We start from the raw sequence: 14,954 nt of genomic DNA on the forward strand, positions 1-14,954 counted from the left end.
GCCACTGCATGCTAGTATAGAGTTCGTTCACCACCAAACTCAGCTCCTGAAATGAGCTCTAGGGTCCACGTGGGAAAGTTGCTGGCGAGTGACATGACGTCATTGGCCAAATGATAAATCAGCCAATCAAATGCTGCAAAGTTAGCAGGAGATTTTTGCGCCAACGTTTACTTGTTGTCATGTATCTCTCTGTCATTTTTGTTGTATTGTGGAATGTTTTCTTTGATCCCAGTGCGGTGTCCGAGGTCAAACATCGTCCCAACATTAAATGGCTCCGACTATGAACTGTTTTTTTTCTTACATTGTGCTGCTGGCAGTGCGGAAGCTTTCATCAAACATCTGCAGTCTCATTATCGCCCACAGAGCCATTTTATGTTCGGACTCTTCCCTTCTTCTGAGCTCCTTATTCCAAGTTCTAAAGTAGGTATTATGTTACGAACATCACATATTAGCACTTTTCATTTTGATAAAAAAAATACACGCTTTGACTGTCTGTGCAGCTGGGATGGAGACTACACAAAGCGTGTACAGTATAATGTAGCGTCAGCGTAAAATGCTACAACTTCTGAACAGTGAACTTGATAGAAGCGCGTCGCAGACCCAAAGTTAAGGGTTTGAATTTTCAGCATTTTGCAGACGATTTTCTTCTCTTTTTTTGTAGCGCTGTAGCCGATCAACCTGTCCATGCTGCTCCTCAAAACTGAACCTCCTCTTAATCTTTAGGAATCTACCTCCTCGAGCTTTTCAGGCTTCTGTTAAACAAACAAGCAGACGACACGTTTCCACAAATACAGGTCTGTGGTTCCTGCAGCAGAGCGCAGACTGAGGGGGGTTTTCCCTTTTCTGAGAAAGGAGCGGAGGATGGAGGGTCTCTCTCTCTCTCTCTCTCTCTCTCTCTCTCTCTCTCTCTCTCTCTCTCTGTACAGTAGTGGACGTGCTGGCAGTACCTCGGCTGGAGACGGTGCTCGGGGGTCCAGATATCCAGCACGGTGCTGCTGAAACGGGATTTTTCTGTACAGATATTTTTTTATAATTCTAGAAGAAGATGCTGGGGGACTGGAGGATCCTGCTCTCGCGCACGTGCAGCAGCAGCAGCAGCAGCTTCCTCCTGCTCTGGATCCTCGTCGGCTTGAACGTGGTGGAGGTGTCGGGGTCCCAGCAAGGGATCCCTCTGTCAGTGTGAGTGAGACTCTGCAACTTTGATTCACGTGGATTTAACTAATATGTTGGTCTCATACAGGCAGGAAAAGCAGCGATCACAAGGGAACCATTTTTTAATATTTGAATGTATTTACGGGGTTTTTAACGGAGATTGGGAATTTTCAGTGAATCTCACTACATGTAAACATTTTTTGTCTTGTTCACACAAGATGACCAGGTGTGGCGTTTAATTCAACCACAGACCTGTGTGTATATCCCCATAGTGTACATTAGCCTACAGGTAACATGGACAATTATTTGTTAGGAGGGATAATACAAGTGGAAGGACACAATCAAACTTAGAAATTATTTTAGGAGGGAAAATTACAGGAGGAGAATTTCAAAATAAAGCATGTTCATTTAAATGCTCCACTTCTACTACATCAATTGTTTTCTAGTTTTTGTGCTACAGTGAATACATTTACAAAACTGGGTAAATGTAACATCAGTAAGTCATAAATAAATAGTTTTAGAAATATAAGTGCAAAACTTCACTGTATGTTTCTGGCAAAAAACAGGACAGACATGTTTTTACATCATGGACCTTTTTATATAGGCTACTAAGTGTAATAATTCAGTTGGTAAAGATCAGCTCAGTTACCTGCAGTAAATTGTCTTCACAGTTTTAATGTAAGTTCTGCAGGCCTGCAGGTGTAATCTATTAATTCCCAGTAGTCTACATATAAACACTATAACGGACTGAATCATATTTTCCTTGAACATTCATTCATTGCATCTTCAGCAGATTGGAAGTCCTGTTAAATTGCAAAACTTTTACTGGGGGAAGATTTTGACCTAAGAAACACAAAATAAAAGTAATAAAAGTGTAAGATGAAGGCCTAAATGTAGATTCTAATAGTTATCTTAGTCTGGATAACACTCATTCGGGAGTGATGTATTTTAAAACACTGTACACCAACTAATTTACAAATTCAGGTGACAACCCGGCTCGGTTGCGCCGGTTCAGGATATACAGAACAAGTTTTTGAATTGTTAATTTAAAGCCACCGTATTTTTGCGAAAAGAATCCCAAATGAGATAAAAGTTACTCTATTTTGGGGTTAGGGAATTTTTCAATGAAATGTTGTAAATACTTTTGAGTTTAACCAACATGCTTAAATACTTCTTTTTTTTTTAAACCTATTTTAATGTAGTTTTTTAATCCTTTCAGAATAGTCTTAAAGCAGCATCTGTTTGTTGCGAGGCTGTTTTACATCTTAGGTACACAACTTCGGTGCCGCACTACCAGTCATTTTAAAGTTTAATAAAAGAAGCTTCAATAAACTACAGTGTAGATCATCAAAATTATAAGCAGTCATCTGTCAGGACGGTGAAGGTCAGGGTGGTGCAGGGCCTCCATGATAATCTTTTTTTACTGATGGTGTCAGAAATAAAGCTTTAAAAAGTGACGGCTGAGGGGAGATTAAAGGTGTTTAAAGCAGCCGGGGGTGAGGAGAGGACAGGGAGGATTCAGAGGGGAGACGGTGACAGGAGATTTAAATCCACGTCTAAGGCTGCTGATAAAACTTAAATCGCACATCATTTGTTAGAAATGTTTACAAATGTGTTCTTTGTAATACTGTTTCCAAACTCGGGCAATAACTTTAATATTATTTTCCTTTTCTACAATTCAAAAACTGCCTTTTTTGCATTTGTATCTGCTTTTGTCCCATATATGTATGAGACTGCTGGATAAACTGTCATTTATCTTTTTATTGTCTCTTTTATGTTGCAGTGTAAAGCTCTGGGCCTCCGCTTTTGGAGGAGAAATTAAATCAATTTCTGCAAAATATTCTGGATCCCAGCTACTGCAGAAGGTATTCCTCTCTGTTTCTCAGTCGTGTGTGAACATGAATGCGTCTCTCTTTGTCTGATGGTCATGTAGTTACACACACTGTACGCTCTAACGCTGTACTCCCTCTCTAACGGCTGCAGAGACATTTTAGTGTCTCAGCTGAATGCTGATGCGTCATTTTAGAGGGGACTCAGGTGTGTTTGGAAGAGACAGAGCTCGGTGTGTGTGTGTGTGTGTGTGTGTTTGTACTGGATACGGCCCATTACCCTCGGCTCTGATTCCCCCCTCATCTCATCTCTTCAGTTAACTCTCTGGAGTCGAGAGTTTCAACCTCTGGACATGAATGCGACAAGGAGACAGATTGAATCAGTGTGTGCTCGGCTTCCACAGTGTGTGAGGGGGGTTATGATGGGACGAACAAGTGAACGCAGCGCAGAAAGAGCGATGACCCGGTGCAGTGGATTTAACTTTCTGACCGTTTGATGGCAAAGGTGGACTCTGTGTTCCCAGGCCTGAGTCAGGGGGAGGGACGGAGGACGGCCCCTGAATGTGCTTATCATTTGTGTTGTTGAATTTATATATAGATGTGTGACTGGGGACTTATTGTACACTTTACACTCATGTCTTCTCTCATTTTAAAAGGCATACATTAAATAATAAGAAAATAAAGAGACGATAAAACACAGACACAGACTGCAGTCACAAAAACATTTAAAAAAGACTATCCACTCTCTGTGACTGTTTACATTCTGTGTGTATCTACAAGCTTCAATTACAATATTTATTCACTACAGAAAGTAAATGTTCTGGAAATGTTGTGCATTATTTCCCACACTCTTCCTCAACATGCTGCCTGCAGTTTATTTTAAAACTTTTGGATCGGCAGTAGAATCAGAAATGAAGAGCTGTGAGTCTGATAAGTTCATCAGACTAGGGAGGTTAAACCCTGATGAACAGTGATGCACCTGAACGCCTCTCTATAATAACTACAACATAAACTGTTTTTGGCTTTGGTAGCAATACAAAGCCAAACTTAATAATAGCTTCGTCAGAGGACTCTCGGGTCTATTTTCTGTCTACTCAGCACTAAAACTTTTCTGTTCGCTTGTCAGGTTGAACAAAGCTCGCCTTTGTTTGGTGGATTTGAGCATATTATGTGAAAGCAGTGCAATACATTTATTGAAAACTTACCTCAGATGTCAGGTTGTATTTGTCTGTTTGAGCTGTTTGTATGGTGACTTAGGTTTGTCGTGAGGCTGCAGTTTGTGGTGTGGTGTTACATTTAACAGCATTGTACTGAGAGGCCACGAATACTGTGTCAAAACATTAACATAGACAGTATTAAAGGTTTACATTACATGTTTAACAAACCTTGTAATCATGCATTTCATGTCAAGAACTGCACAAACTACAGGCTGAAAAACTCTTAAAGAAAGGAAACAGTGACAGGACTGCATTACAGTGGACTGTGGTGTAACCATCTATAAAAATTCTTCATTTACCTCCTGCAGATTAACCTACATGTATCCAATTCATACTTGTTAATCTGCTTTTGACCATCCTCTCTCTCTTCCAGGAGCTGTGGGCGATCACGGCGCCACGTCCCGGCACAAACTCCAGCTCCGAGTCCACTTCTCCAGTCAAGGTCAGCAGCAGGCTTAATGCTAAAACCTCGGCCGCCTGTCTGTGGGAGGAAAGCCAAGGACCCAGAGGTCCACGCAAATACGGGGAGAGCGTTCAGACTGCGATTAAAAGGCGGCTCCAGGCTCCAAACCTCAGCCCTTCTTGCACCGAGGTGACAGATTCTTAATACAACATTGAGTTCAAAACGAGCGCTCTCCTTCCATTTGTTACCAAATATGCGTTTCATCTTTGTACAAACACATTTTGCAATATGCCCTGCAGATTTGTTCCTTCTCTTGTGTGTGTGTGTGTGTGTGTGTGTGTGTGTAAGCACTTTGCTCATGTTCCTGTTCATGGAGGCATATCTGCAGAGCCAGTCAGCACAAAGCAGCGAGCTGTGAGGGAGCTGACGGGTCGTTAGGGGCCGTCATTAAGGCTGATCATTAGATGCTTTTATGGAGAATTAGCCCATTTTACCCAGATTTCAGGGGAAAAAAAGGGGGAAACTCTTCGGCTCTTCGGGCTCTGCTTTGGTCATTATTCTGATCAATAATCATGATCAGTGCTTTTGATGGATGGGGCTTAACCTCCTCTTGATGACCGGAGGAGTGTGAGGAAGAGGAGGAGGAAGGGGGGGTGGGGGGGTACTGGGAGTGCTGAGGCGAGGAGGACAGGCGTGAAATGAACTGTTCTGCTCCACTGCGAGTCCACACTCTTCCTTTCAGTAGGTAATTTGTCGCCTCATGTACTGAAGAGTGTGTGTTTTTGTGTGTGTGCCGTCCACACACTCTGTTATGTGTTTGAATGTGTGTTTATGAACGCAGCGTTTGTTTATTTTTAGATAAGGTTATTGGAAGTGTGTGTGTGTGATGAGGCTGAGTGGACGGCGTGAGAGGAGCATGTTTTAGTTTTTATTTGTAACGTGTGTGTGTGTGTGTGTGTGTGTGTGTGTGTGTGTGTGTGTGTGTGTGTCAGGAAGGTGCAGGATTATGTAATGTTATATTCCTCCGAGCTGTGGCGGGCTTTGTTCTGTATCACTGGAGGTCCTGAGCATCCAGCAGCATCAGCATTATGTGAGGTGTACTTCATTACCCAGAATCACCCAAGCCTGACACGTTATTATCTTTCTCCTGTGCTTTGACTCCATTTCAATTACCCTCTTACCATGCATAGCCTTCACATCCAAGCCCCGCCCCACCGGCCACCCAACAAGGCCGTCTCCAGCCAATCAGAGAGATAGAAGCGGCGTGTGCAGCCAATGACTGAGAGCAGATAAAGACGATCAATCATTGTGTGATGCAGCGAGGGTTTTATCAAGCGTTCATCTGAGACCGGCTGCATGCAGCTTGTCAGCCAACATGTGAAGGCGCATAAGCCTTGTTTAACAATTCCCTACCTCTCTGAGGAGGCTGCAGTGAAACAACAGGGCTCTGAAATGTTGCAGAACACACACACACTGCAAAAGATGATTATCCCAATGCTTTTTTCATGTCTTATTAAATTGAAGACACTGCTTATGTTTTAATCATCCATTGGAGCAGTTTTTTTCCCTACAGCTGTTCAAACTGATTGACACACCTTTGTCTGTGGTTATTTTCAGAAATATAAAGAATTTGAAAAGTCAGTCAGGGTGGAAGAGATTGATGGTGTGAAACTGGTCAAAAACCTGGCTGTGAAGATGGAGGAAGTGTTCCGGAAAAAAGCAGAGGCCACCAGGGTAGGTACATGTATGTTTGAAAAAGCATTTAGCTTTGTATTTATTCATCCAATTGTTGTTATTGTATGTGTACTCTCATTAAAATTAATTAATAGCACTGAAGTTGTGTTTTGTAATTTAATGGGCCAGATGTTCAGAGGAAGCAGCCCACTTTGAGTCTCTAACATGCTTAATTATCAGGCACCAATGATTGACAAACAAACTGATAAAGATGAAATATTTCATCTTTATCTGATTATTTGGAATCAGGGCTGGGTGACAAAGATTTGGATTCGTTTTAGATAATGTATGCAGTCACTATCACTGTACCTCTTAAGTGTGGTTTGTAGATCATGTAAAAATTCATCTTAATCTATGAAAATTTTAATAAAGACAAATGGCGATATTGTTTTCAGATAACAGACTGGAGGTTGTAAAAAAAACGTTTTCTTTAAGGCTCAAAATAAATTTCAGGAGTAATCTTAGTTGTATTAAGAGTCCCTGCAATTCATTAGGCCAAATTTTCCCATAGTCCCTAAATCAATCACATTAGTCCATTGGAAAATCAGACAATTGTGCAACGTTCAGGGTTTAAATCTGTACTTAGTAATGTTGATGCAAAAGGCCACTCAAGAATCTGTGTCTTGTATTTATTACAGTCTAGCCTGAGCTGCAGTCATGCTCACTGCAGCAGCCCGTCTGTGACCTCGGTGCAGAGGAGCTTGTAACCATTTTTAATGCTACACCTCGCAGGGACTGCTGGGAAATGATAACGTTTATCTCCCCCGCCTGATCCCATGAGTGCGACAATTCAGGACATTCAGCCTGTAAATTACACTCACGGAAGGCTTGTCATTTCATGTCTGGATACCCTGAGATGCTTCGACATATTACAATAATCATAATGAAAGTGTATAAACAATACGAGGCACAAATGTTGCCTTTATAGCCTAAAAAAAAAGCCTGAGTCATATTAAATCCCACACCGGCACACGTGCAGCCAAACCGAATCTGCTGACGTCATCAATATGCTCCAAATTAAAGTGTCAAAATACGGAAGTGACCTCAATAAACAGGTGAAGGTGAGCTGTCTGACCGTTGCAGGTTCGTTATATAGGAAGGACAATTATAACAAGGTGTATTCTTCGCTTGAATCAGAAAACATGATGTTTATTTCATCATATTTCCTTTATTTGCTGCTTAACTGCTGACGACGCGGGAACTCGCATGAAGTCAATTGAATTTGTCCACCACCTGCTCAGCGATAAAGGCTCAGTTGTGTTTATGTAGCATTTATTTTGACACTTGTGACAGATGTTAATTACCTGCTCAGCTCCTCGCACTCGAGAGAGACCGTAACGTTTAGGCGGCATTTCCCCGGAAACACAAAGCCAAGCACTTTTTACTTTTCAGTTATTACTGGAGCTATCGCTGTTTCTGGTACACGGCCTGGAATCTTGCTCCAATAACCTGCCTCCATCAATCATTTCACTGCTGTACTCCACAGTGGTGCCCCACATTTTATGCATATTTTTCCCTTTTAAAAAATAAGGGTTGCCAGGGAGGGAGACGGTTGTGCCAACATGTTACGAGTTCAATTTAGGCCTTAAACAAATGCTGAACATGCTGTAGATTTCATTCAAAGACTGATCTGAAACTGGCTATAGGCTATGCCAAGATAATTCTTGATGGAAAGGCAATTGTTAAGATTTAACAATACAAGTGTGGTAGACTAATGTGCAAAAAGCTATTAAAAAAGCAGAGTAGAAAAACTTGAAAGGACGTACCGCAAGCCTTTGCGGAGGTCCTAAAGAATAATCTAAGCCTTATTGACTAATATAAATTTGCATGTAGGCTACATTATCGGCCGTTTACATTTATTTTAAAACTATCACAATGTGTTTAATATCTCTACTCTAATTAAGCACTGTTTTTCCTCCTCCCAGCGGCTCGTGGAGGCAGCAGAAGAAGCGCACCATCAGCATGAAGAAAACCCCGAACTGCAGGTGAGCTTTTGTCCGAACAAAAGAAATGAAAAGAAGAGGAACGTAAATATTAAAAATGTGGTGTGTCATTGTGTTGAACCAGGGTGAATCATTTTTTAGCTGGGTGGCTGTGAAGGTGAGAGAAGCTAATAGGCCCTAAAAGTATATAATTGCGTTGGCATCGTCCTTCACACTGCTGTCCTGTCAGCGCAAAGATACATAATGTTTCTATGATAAGCAATGACGCACATATCGAAGGCTGCTGCGCCATGCTGCTATAACTCACACTGACTGTTTTTTAAGAGGAATCCTGGCTCAAAGTAGCTCTGTGCTGCAGCTGCTGCTGCTGCAGCGCCTTTAGGTGCTGGACAGTAACCGAATAACTGTAATACAGTATAAACGGTGATCACGATCTATGGCTAGTGTGCTGCAGGTTAATGCATGCTAAAATATCGTTATTAGCATGAAATACCATTAGCACCAACATTTCTAGAACGATATTGAATTGGACTGTATACAGTCTATATGGGGTAAAGCAGACTTAGGCCTGCAATTCTTCTACTTTTAATTAGATTTCACAGGATGTGCTCGCGCGCTCTGACTCTGTTCAGGACGTTATTTAGCGGCTCTCATTGCGGATTTCCTCAGTGAGTCTGCAGAGGGAATGCAGTGTTTCTCGCTCTCTCTCTCTCCCTCTCTCCCTCCCTCCCTCCGTCCAGTGGACAGAGATAAATGAAAGTCTTTTGCGCGGCGCATTGTTTCACTTTCGTGGCTCTAGATTGGAAAACCAGTGGAGCAACAAAACAGTGAAATAACGGGCAGCACTTTACAGTTAATAGAAGCATTTACATCATACGAATACATTTCAGCCACCTTGTTTCCTGCCGGTTTCTCTGCTGTTCGCACAGCCATAACAAGACGGGTACTACCTTTTAAAGCCTTTAAACAAAAAACTACAACTACTATTTTTTATCTAATAATACTGGAAATATTATATAGGCTGTGTATTTTATTAGAGTTTGATACATCTGCAATACCTACAATGCCTTCTAAAGCAGATTACTTACAAAAGGCATATTTACAGAATGATTTGAGCAGGTCTGGGACTTTTTTCTTGTCATTATTTTATTGATTTATGGCTGTTATTAGTCTGAGAAAACAAGTTTACATTTACCAGATAAGACTTTTTGGTATCTCTTGCACTGCAATAATTTATCCTTAAATTAACCAATATAATAATAATAATAAAAGTTTTGTCACAATCATGGTTTGCTGAAATATTTTCATATTTAAATGTTTCTGTAAAGTTTAGGTAATTTTAAATAAATTGCATTGGCTTTTGTTTTTTTGCGATGAAAAACATCTACCTCCATGTATTGCATTTTAATGGCTTCTTCCCTTTAATTAGTATTTTTTATAAATCATATGAAAACTAGAATCTTACAATTAAAATGTTGTATATTTGTGAAGCGATGTCGACACTTTTTTAAAGCAGCAGTGAAGCAGTCGTCTCACTGCTGAGGCCTATCTCACAGCCATCTCATCTCACAGGCCATAAAAAATAATAAGGTAAATTCAATATCCACCTGTGATAATGATGTGATGTCATCATATTACTCCTTGTGGCATCATTTAGCCGAGCTCGCCTCCCCTGACACCGCACATTTTTCACGCACCATTTCACTGACCACAATGAGATAAGCCGGCTGCTCTTATCTCTGCTGCTGCGACCGGCGGACAGTCGGCTGTTTTGCATTGACCTGAGAGTCGCTCACAGTTCAAGGGTGTGCAGATCAGGTCTGAGGGAGCAGCAGGGACTCTGCTCTCACCTCGGATGTGTTACTAACTGTAATGTTTCAATGTTGCTTTGGAGGACGGAGCTCTTGCTTTCAACATTGAGATGGCCTTTAGATTTATTTTGAAAATCAGGAATGTTTAGGAACATTTTAAATAGTGTTTTAAATTAATAACAAGACACACGAGTACAATTAAAACAGTTTAAATGTCCTTTGGAGCTTTCTTTAATGTTCCTGCCTAAAACCTTGTTGAAGGCCCTCATTTCTGCGTCTGTGATTCACTTAAACATTTCAAGCTAAAGTAAAAATATATTATATAATTTAGGAATCCTTGTTTACTTTTTTTCATATTGTTTTTATGAGAAAATAAAACATTAAAGGAGGTTTTAAAATGTTCTAAAGCAGCATGACTCTATTATTTTTTATTCCCTGCTGCTATCAAGGCATTTCCTATACCTCATAATCATTTGAGATGATCTAACAACACTGTTTATAAAATATTTTACACAGCAAAAGTCCAACTGATGCTAAAAGTTCAGTATATTTTACTGTGATGTTAAATGTGTTGATCAGATGTAACACAGCATCTTAAAACGTGTCCTCTTGTCATCCGTTACATCCAGGAAGTCGTCAGCTTAATGAGTTTAAAACTGTGAAGGTTAGTTATTACAACAGTAAGAGTCGGGGCCTCTTAAACCATCAGTGTTCAGTATAAACCTTATTGAGACCCGTCCTCTGCAGAGTTTAGTCGTACAGTGTGGCCCAGCACATCTCTGCAGCAGGCCCACAGCTGACTGCAGTGGTGTAAGAGTCAGCGGGGCGTCTCAGCGCTGCAGTGTCCCCTGGCCTGCTCTACAGTAATAACCCTGCTGCTTAACGTGCCTCTCTACTGCACTATCACTTTTTGCTGAGGGTGCACGTTTTTCCTTCCTCCCCTGCTGCCCCTCCCTCCCCGCCTCCCCTCCCCTTCGCCGCAGCTCGTCAGAGAGCTGCTCAGGCGTGGTATGAGCTGTCAGCGGCTGCTTGATGGTGATGCCCGCGCGGCCTCCCCCGAGTGTGATGCTGTAGAGTCCATCACCCATCTCTCCCTCCCTCCCTCCCTCCCTCTCTCTCTCTCACGGTGCAGACAATAAGGAGCAGAGGCCGCAGAGAGGCCACTCTCACAGGATGAGACAGTCTTTCTTCTGCAGCAGCAGGCAGTGAAGGACAGGACACACTAACTATTGGCTTTCACTTCAGGGAGGGCGGACTTCTCACTGGCGGCCTCAAAGTCCTCTTTGCACGTTTAGGTCCTTCTCAGACCTCTGTGATGAGTGACAGTTACAGCTGCTGTGTTTAAGCACGTTTTAATCCTGTAGATCAGGTGTTAAAACACATCTCCTCTTGTCTGTGTGTTTACATGTTCTTCAGTACGACACTGAACGGTGTCTAAGAGTGTGTACAGGGGAAATAATTTAGGTCACTTTGTAATAAACGTACTTTCTCTAGATTGTAAGAAGCCGTACTATTATTACTAAACTGTTTAAACATTTAAACTCTAGTTATCTTTTTTTGTTTCGTTGTGGAACTTTATTTTATAATCTTTTACGTTGTCCTTGGTTAAAGGATTTCTAACAGTATAAAGTGCGAGGAGGACTTGTGTTCACTCAGCGCACAATATCGTAAATTTGACAAATAATCTGTGGTTGAGAGGAAAAAGCTGCACGACCTCCTGCGAGGAGTTTTTTAACTGTCTCAATTTAATACCAGCGCCTTTTACACGACCTATAAAAGCAGACCAGACCATCAGCTGGAATATATACAGCATCCTGAGAGTTATCACCGGGTCAGAGTCAGACGAAGCTATTTACAGTGTGTTGGCCTGAAGAGCCTTTGTTTACATTCACCCTGCCAAAGTCTCACTGTTAAAGGAATGCGAGCCAGGAGGACATTTGAATTTGGACGATGCTAAACACTCACTTACAGAACACGCTCAGCAAAGACGCACCGCTCTGTCTAAAAGTGGCTCCATCACAAATGGAGACTAAATGAAATTTCATGGCTGCTTCAAATAAATCCATTCTTATTCGCGCTCAGATAACGATCATCACGACATCTGATTAACTTAAGAATACAGAATGACCGTTAACGGGTAAAGTGCAGGATTTAAGTATTTATTCTCTGCAATTTGGTGTCAGTTTCACAGAATTTGACACAAACTGAGATGAAACGATGTCGTGTTTTCAGTCTGTTAATTAAATTTCAAACTGTAAAAACGAATTAAGCGCATCTCTAAACTTCTTTTTACCGCTGTCCAACATGATCCCACTGTCTTCATCTTCTTCTACTTTTATTCTGCTGTCAACTTCCTCTTCAGCCAATTAATTTCCTTTCACGTTACCCTCATGCAAGCGCCAATGCGAGGAGTCATGAAGTTGTCACGCTGTTTAGAGTGCCATAAAATATCGATATTTGCTGCCAGCATATCAATATACGATTGCACAAGTCAGGATGACGATATATTGCCGTATCGATGTTTTGTCCTTTCCCTAATATTTATATTCCAATGTGCACAATGGAGCTGTGTTTAGTTGCTGTGATTGTTCCTCCTGGTCATCCTGACTGTAAAGAGATGAGTCGTGGATTTACATCTATCCCTCTGCAGCAGTGACGCTGTCAGAGGAAACGCAAAGAGAGAATCTCAAACTACAAGACTTTAACTTTGGAAGATTCTCATTAGATGTCATTAATTCGGACTTCAGCTGAAGAAGGGATGCGTCTTTTATGGTACTGAAAAGTGACTCCACATTAGGAATGATCTCTTAATGACCTGTATCGACAGGAGGAGATAAAACTGTTTTCATTGTCATGTGTTTGGTTTTAGGACAAATAATGAGTCTATCATGTGAGCTATCCTTTCAGTGCTCATAGTTTTGGCTTAAAAACAAAAGAACAAAGTCCGAGTGCCTCTCGTCTCTGCAGACTTCAGTTAACGTTTGCCGTGTCGGTTCTTTTCCCTCAGTACGAGTACTTCAACGCCGTGCTGATCAATGAAGTGGACGAGGAGGGAAATAACGTGGAGCTGGGAGGAGAGTTCCTCCTGGAGCCCAACGATCATTTCAACAACCTGTCAGTCAACCTGAGCCTCAGCGTGGTGCAGGTGCCCACCAACATGTACAACAAAGGTGAGGGCTCGTCCTGCAGAAATGTGTGAGTGCTGTTTAACTACTGTGAGCTGATGTACGGGGAGGAGGGGAGGAGGAGAGGAGGAGAGGAGGGAAGTGAGTGGTGAAGGTGAGAAATGGAAGCTGAAGCTGTATCAGTGTCACAGGCTGGGAGACGAGGAGTCAGGGGATCGATAGAGAGTCCAGACAGAAAGAGAGAGCAGCTGCAGACCTCTCAAAGAGACGAGAAGGAGTGCAGAGAGGAGGGACGGGGAAGATGTTCGTCATACGCTCGCTGTTCAGAAGCTTCTTGTCTTGTAACGGAGCGTGTCACCTCCTCCTGTGTCGCCGTGGCTGCTTTTGTTTGGCTGTAATGGACTCCCCATAACTCTGTGTTCAGGGCACAAAGGGAGGCTCGTAGTGCAGGAGGAGGGGAGGGGAGGGTTTAGTACCGGGCTTTGTATCTTCTTCAGGGGGGTCAATAAGGGTCAAAGGTCAACCATGCACCAGGATGATTACCATTATCACCCTTTAATTTACTTGTCTCTCTCTCTCCTAAATCTGCTTCTTCCTCCTCCTCAGACCCCGACATAGTGAACGGAGTGTTCTGGTCCGAGGCTCTCAATAAAGTTTTTGTTGATAATTTTGAAAGAGACCCGACGCTCATCTGGCAGTACTTTGGGAGCGCTAAGGGTTTCTTCAGGCAGTACCCTGGTGAGTGCTGCCGCTCTGCTGCTCTGTCTGTTGCCCTATTGTGTGTGTGCGTTTGCGTGTGTGTGTGTGTGTGTGTGTGTGTGTGCGTGTGTGTGTGGGAAAAGAAAGGCTTCTCTCGAGGGAGCCATCAGCCGTCAGTGCAGGAAAAAAAACAGATCAGAACAAATGATTCAGAATTACTAAAGGGGTAATTTGGCTAATGTTGTAATTTTACAGACCATCAGAGAGGATGCATTTCTACAGACGGTGATTAATCAGAATTTGTCGGTGTGGGTCCACAGTCAGAGCGCGCCTGCTGGATGTAACAGAGCTCCACAGTGATGTGAAACAGAGGGTGGACTCGCTGCAGTGCAGGAACAAAGCCGCAGAGACCAGATACACAGATGATAGTGTAAAACAAACACGGACTGTGTGTTTAATTTAGCAGAAGAGATTCATAAAACAGATTCCTGTCGTCGCTGTTTTACAACACACTCTTTTACTAATGTATTCTTCATTTAAATGCTATTTGAAGATCACACTTCACTGAACTCCTCTTCGTGTTTGAGTTGTTTGTATAACTGGAAATATCCGACAAGTGAAAGCATTAATACAAATGAATAGAGCCTGAAATATGCACTTTATGCTTTTATATGCACTTTATACTAGGTAGTGATGGAAAGTAGCAAAGTAAGAACATTATCATTATAATTATCCTGTTTTACTCACACTTAACTAGCACCCCTAAAATTAGCAGCTGCCTTTCAGATTAAAGCTTTCTTTGATTGATAGATCAACACTTTATAAAACAGGTACAATGAACTCAACTTGGGCCAGCTTCAACAGTCGTGCTGAGGGACTAGAAAAAACAGTTTTTGGGTCATTCATTATATTTTACTGCATATTAACGAGCATATAATGTAGTAATACAGCAGTGAGTTTTTTTTAAGTAGCACTTTATTATAAGCGCTGTCGCCTCACAGCTAGAAGATTCCTAGTTTGAACCCCGGTTCGGACGAAGTG

General features: G+C 42.0%; 1 protein-coding gene across 1 annotated transcript in view; it reads left to right on the plus strand.

Annotated features, from left to right (window-relative positions):
• Nucleotides 1-6,281: 6,281 nt before the first annotated feature.
• The window catches only part of cacna2d3 (calcium channel, voltage dependent, alpha2/delta subunit 3), a 31,159-nt gene continuing 22,486 nt past the window's right edge, over nt 6,282-14,954 (plus strand). The window contains exons 1-4 of the mRNA XM_069678031.1: nt 6,282-6,335; nt 8,261-8,320; nt 13,097-13,259; nt 13,821-13,952. Coding sequence (XP_069534132.1) covers nt 6,297-6,335; nt 8,261-8,320; nt 13,097-13,259; nt 13,821-13,952 — 394 coding nt within the window. The 5' untranslated portion in view covers nt 6,282-6,296. The remainder of the gene's footprint in view (nt 6,336-8,260; nt 8,321-13,096; nt 13,260-13,820; nt 13,953-14,954) is intronic.

This window comes from Semicossyphus pulcher, unplaced genomic scaffold (genome assembly GCF_022749685.1).
Source record: "Semicossyphus pulcher isolate SPU_LCO1_2020_fin unplaced genomic scaffold, fSemPul1.0.p SCAF_3, whole genome shotgun sequence".
Classification (NCBI taxonomy): Eukaryota; Metazoa; Chordata; class Actinopteri; order Labriformes; family Labridae; genus Semicossyphus; species Semicossyphus pulcher.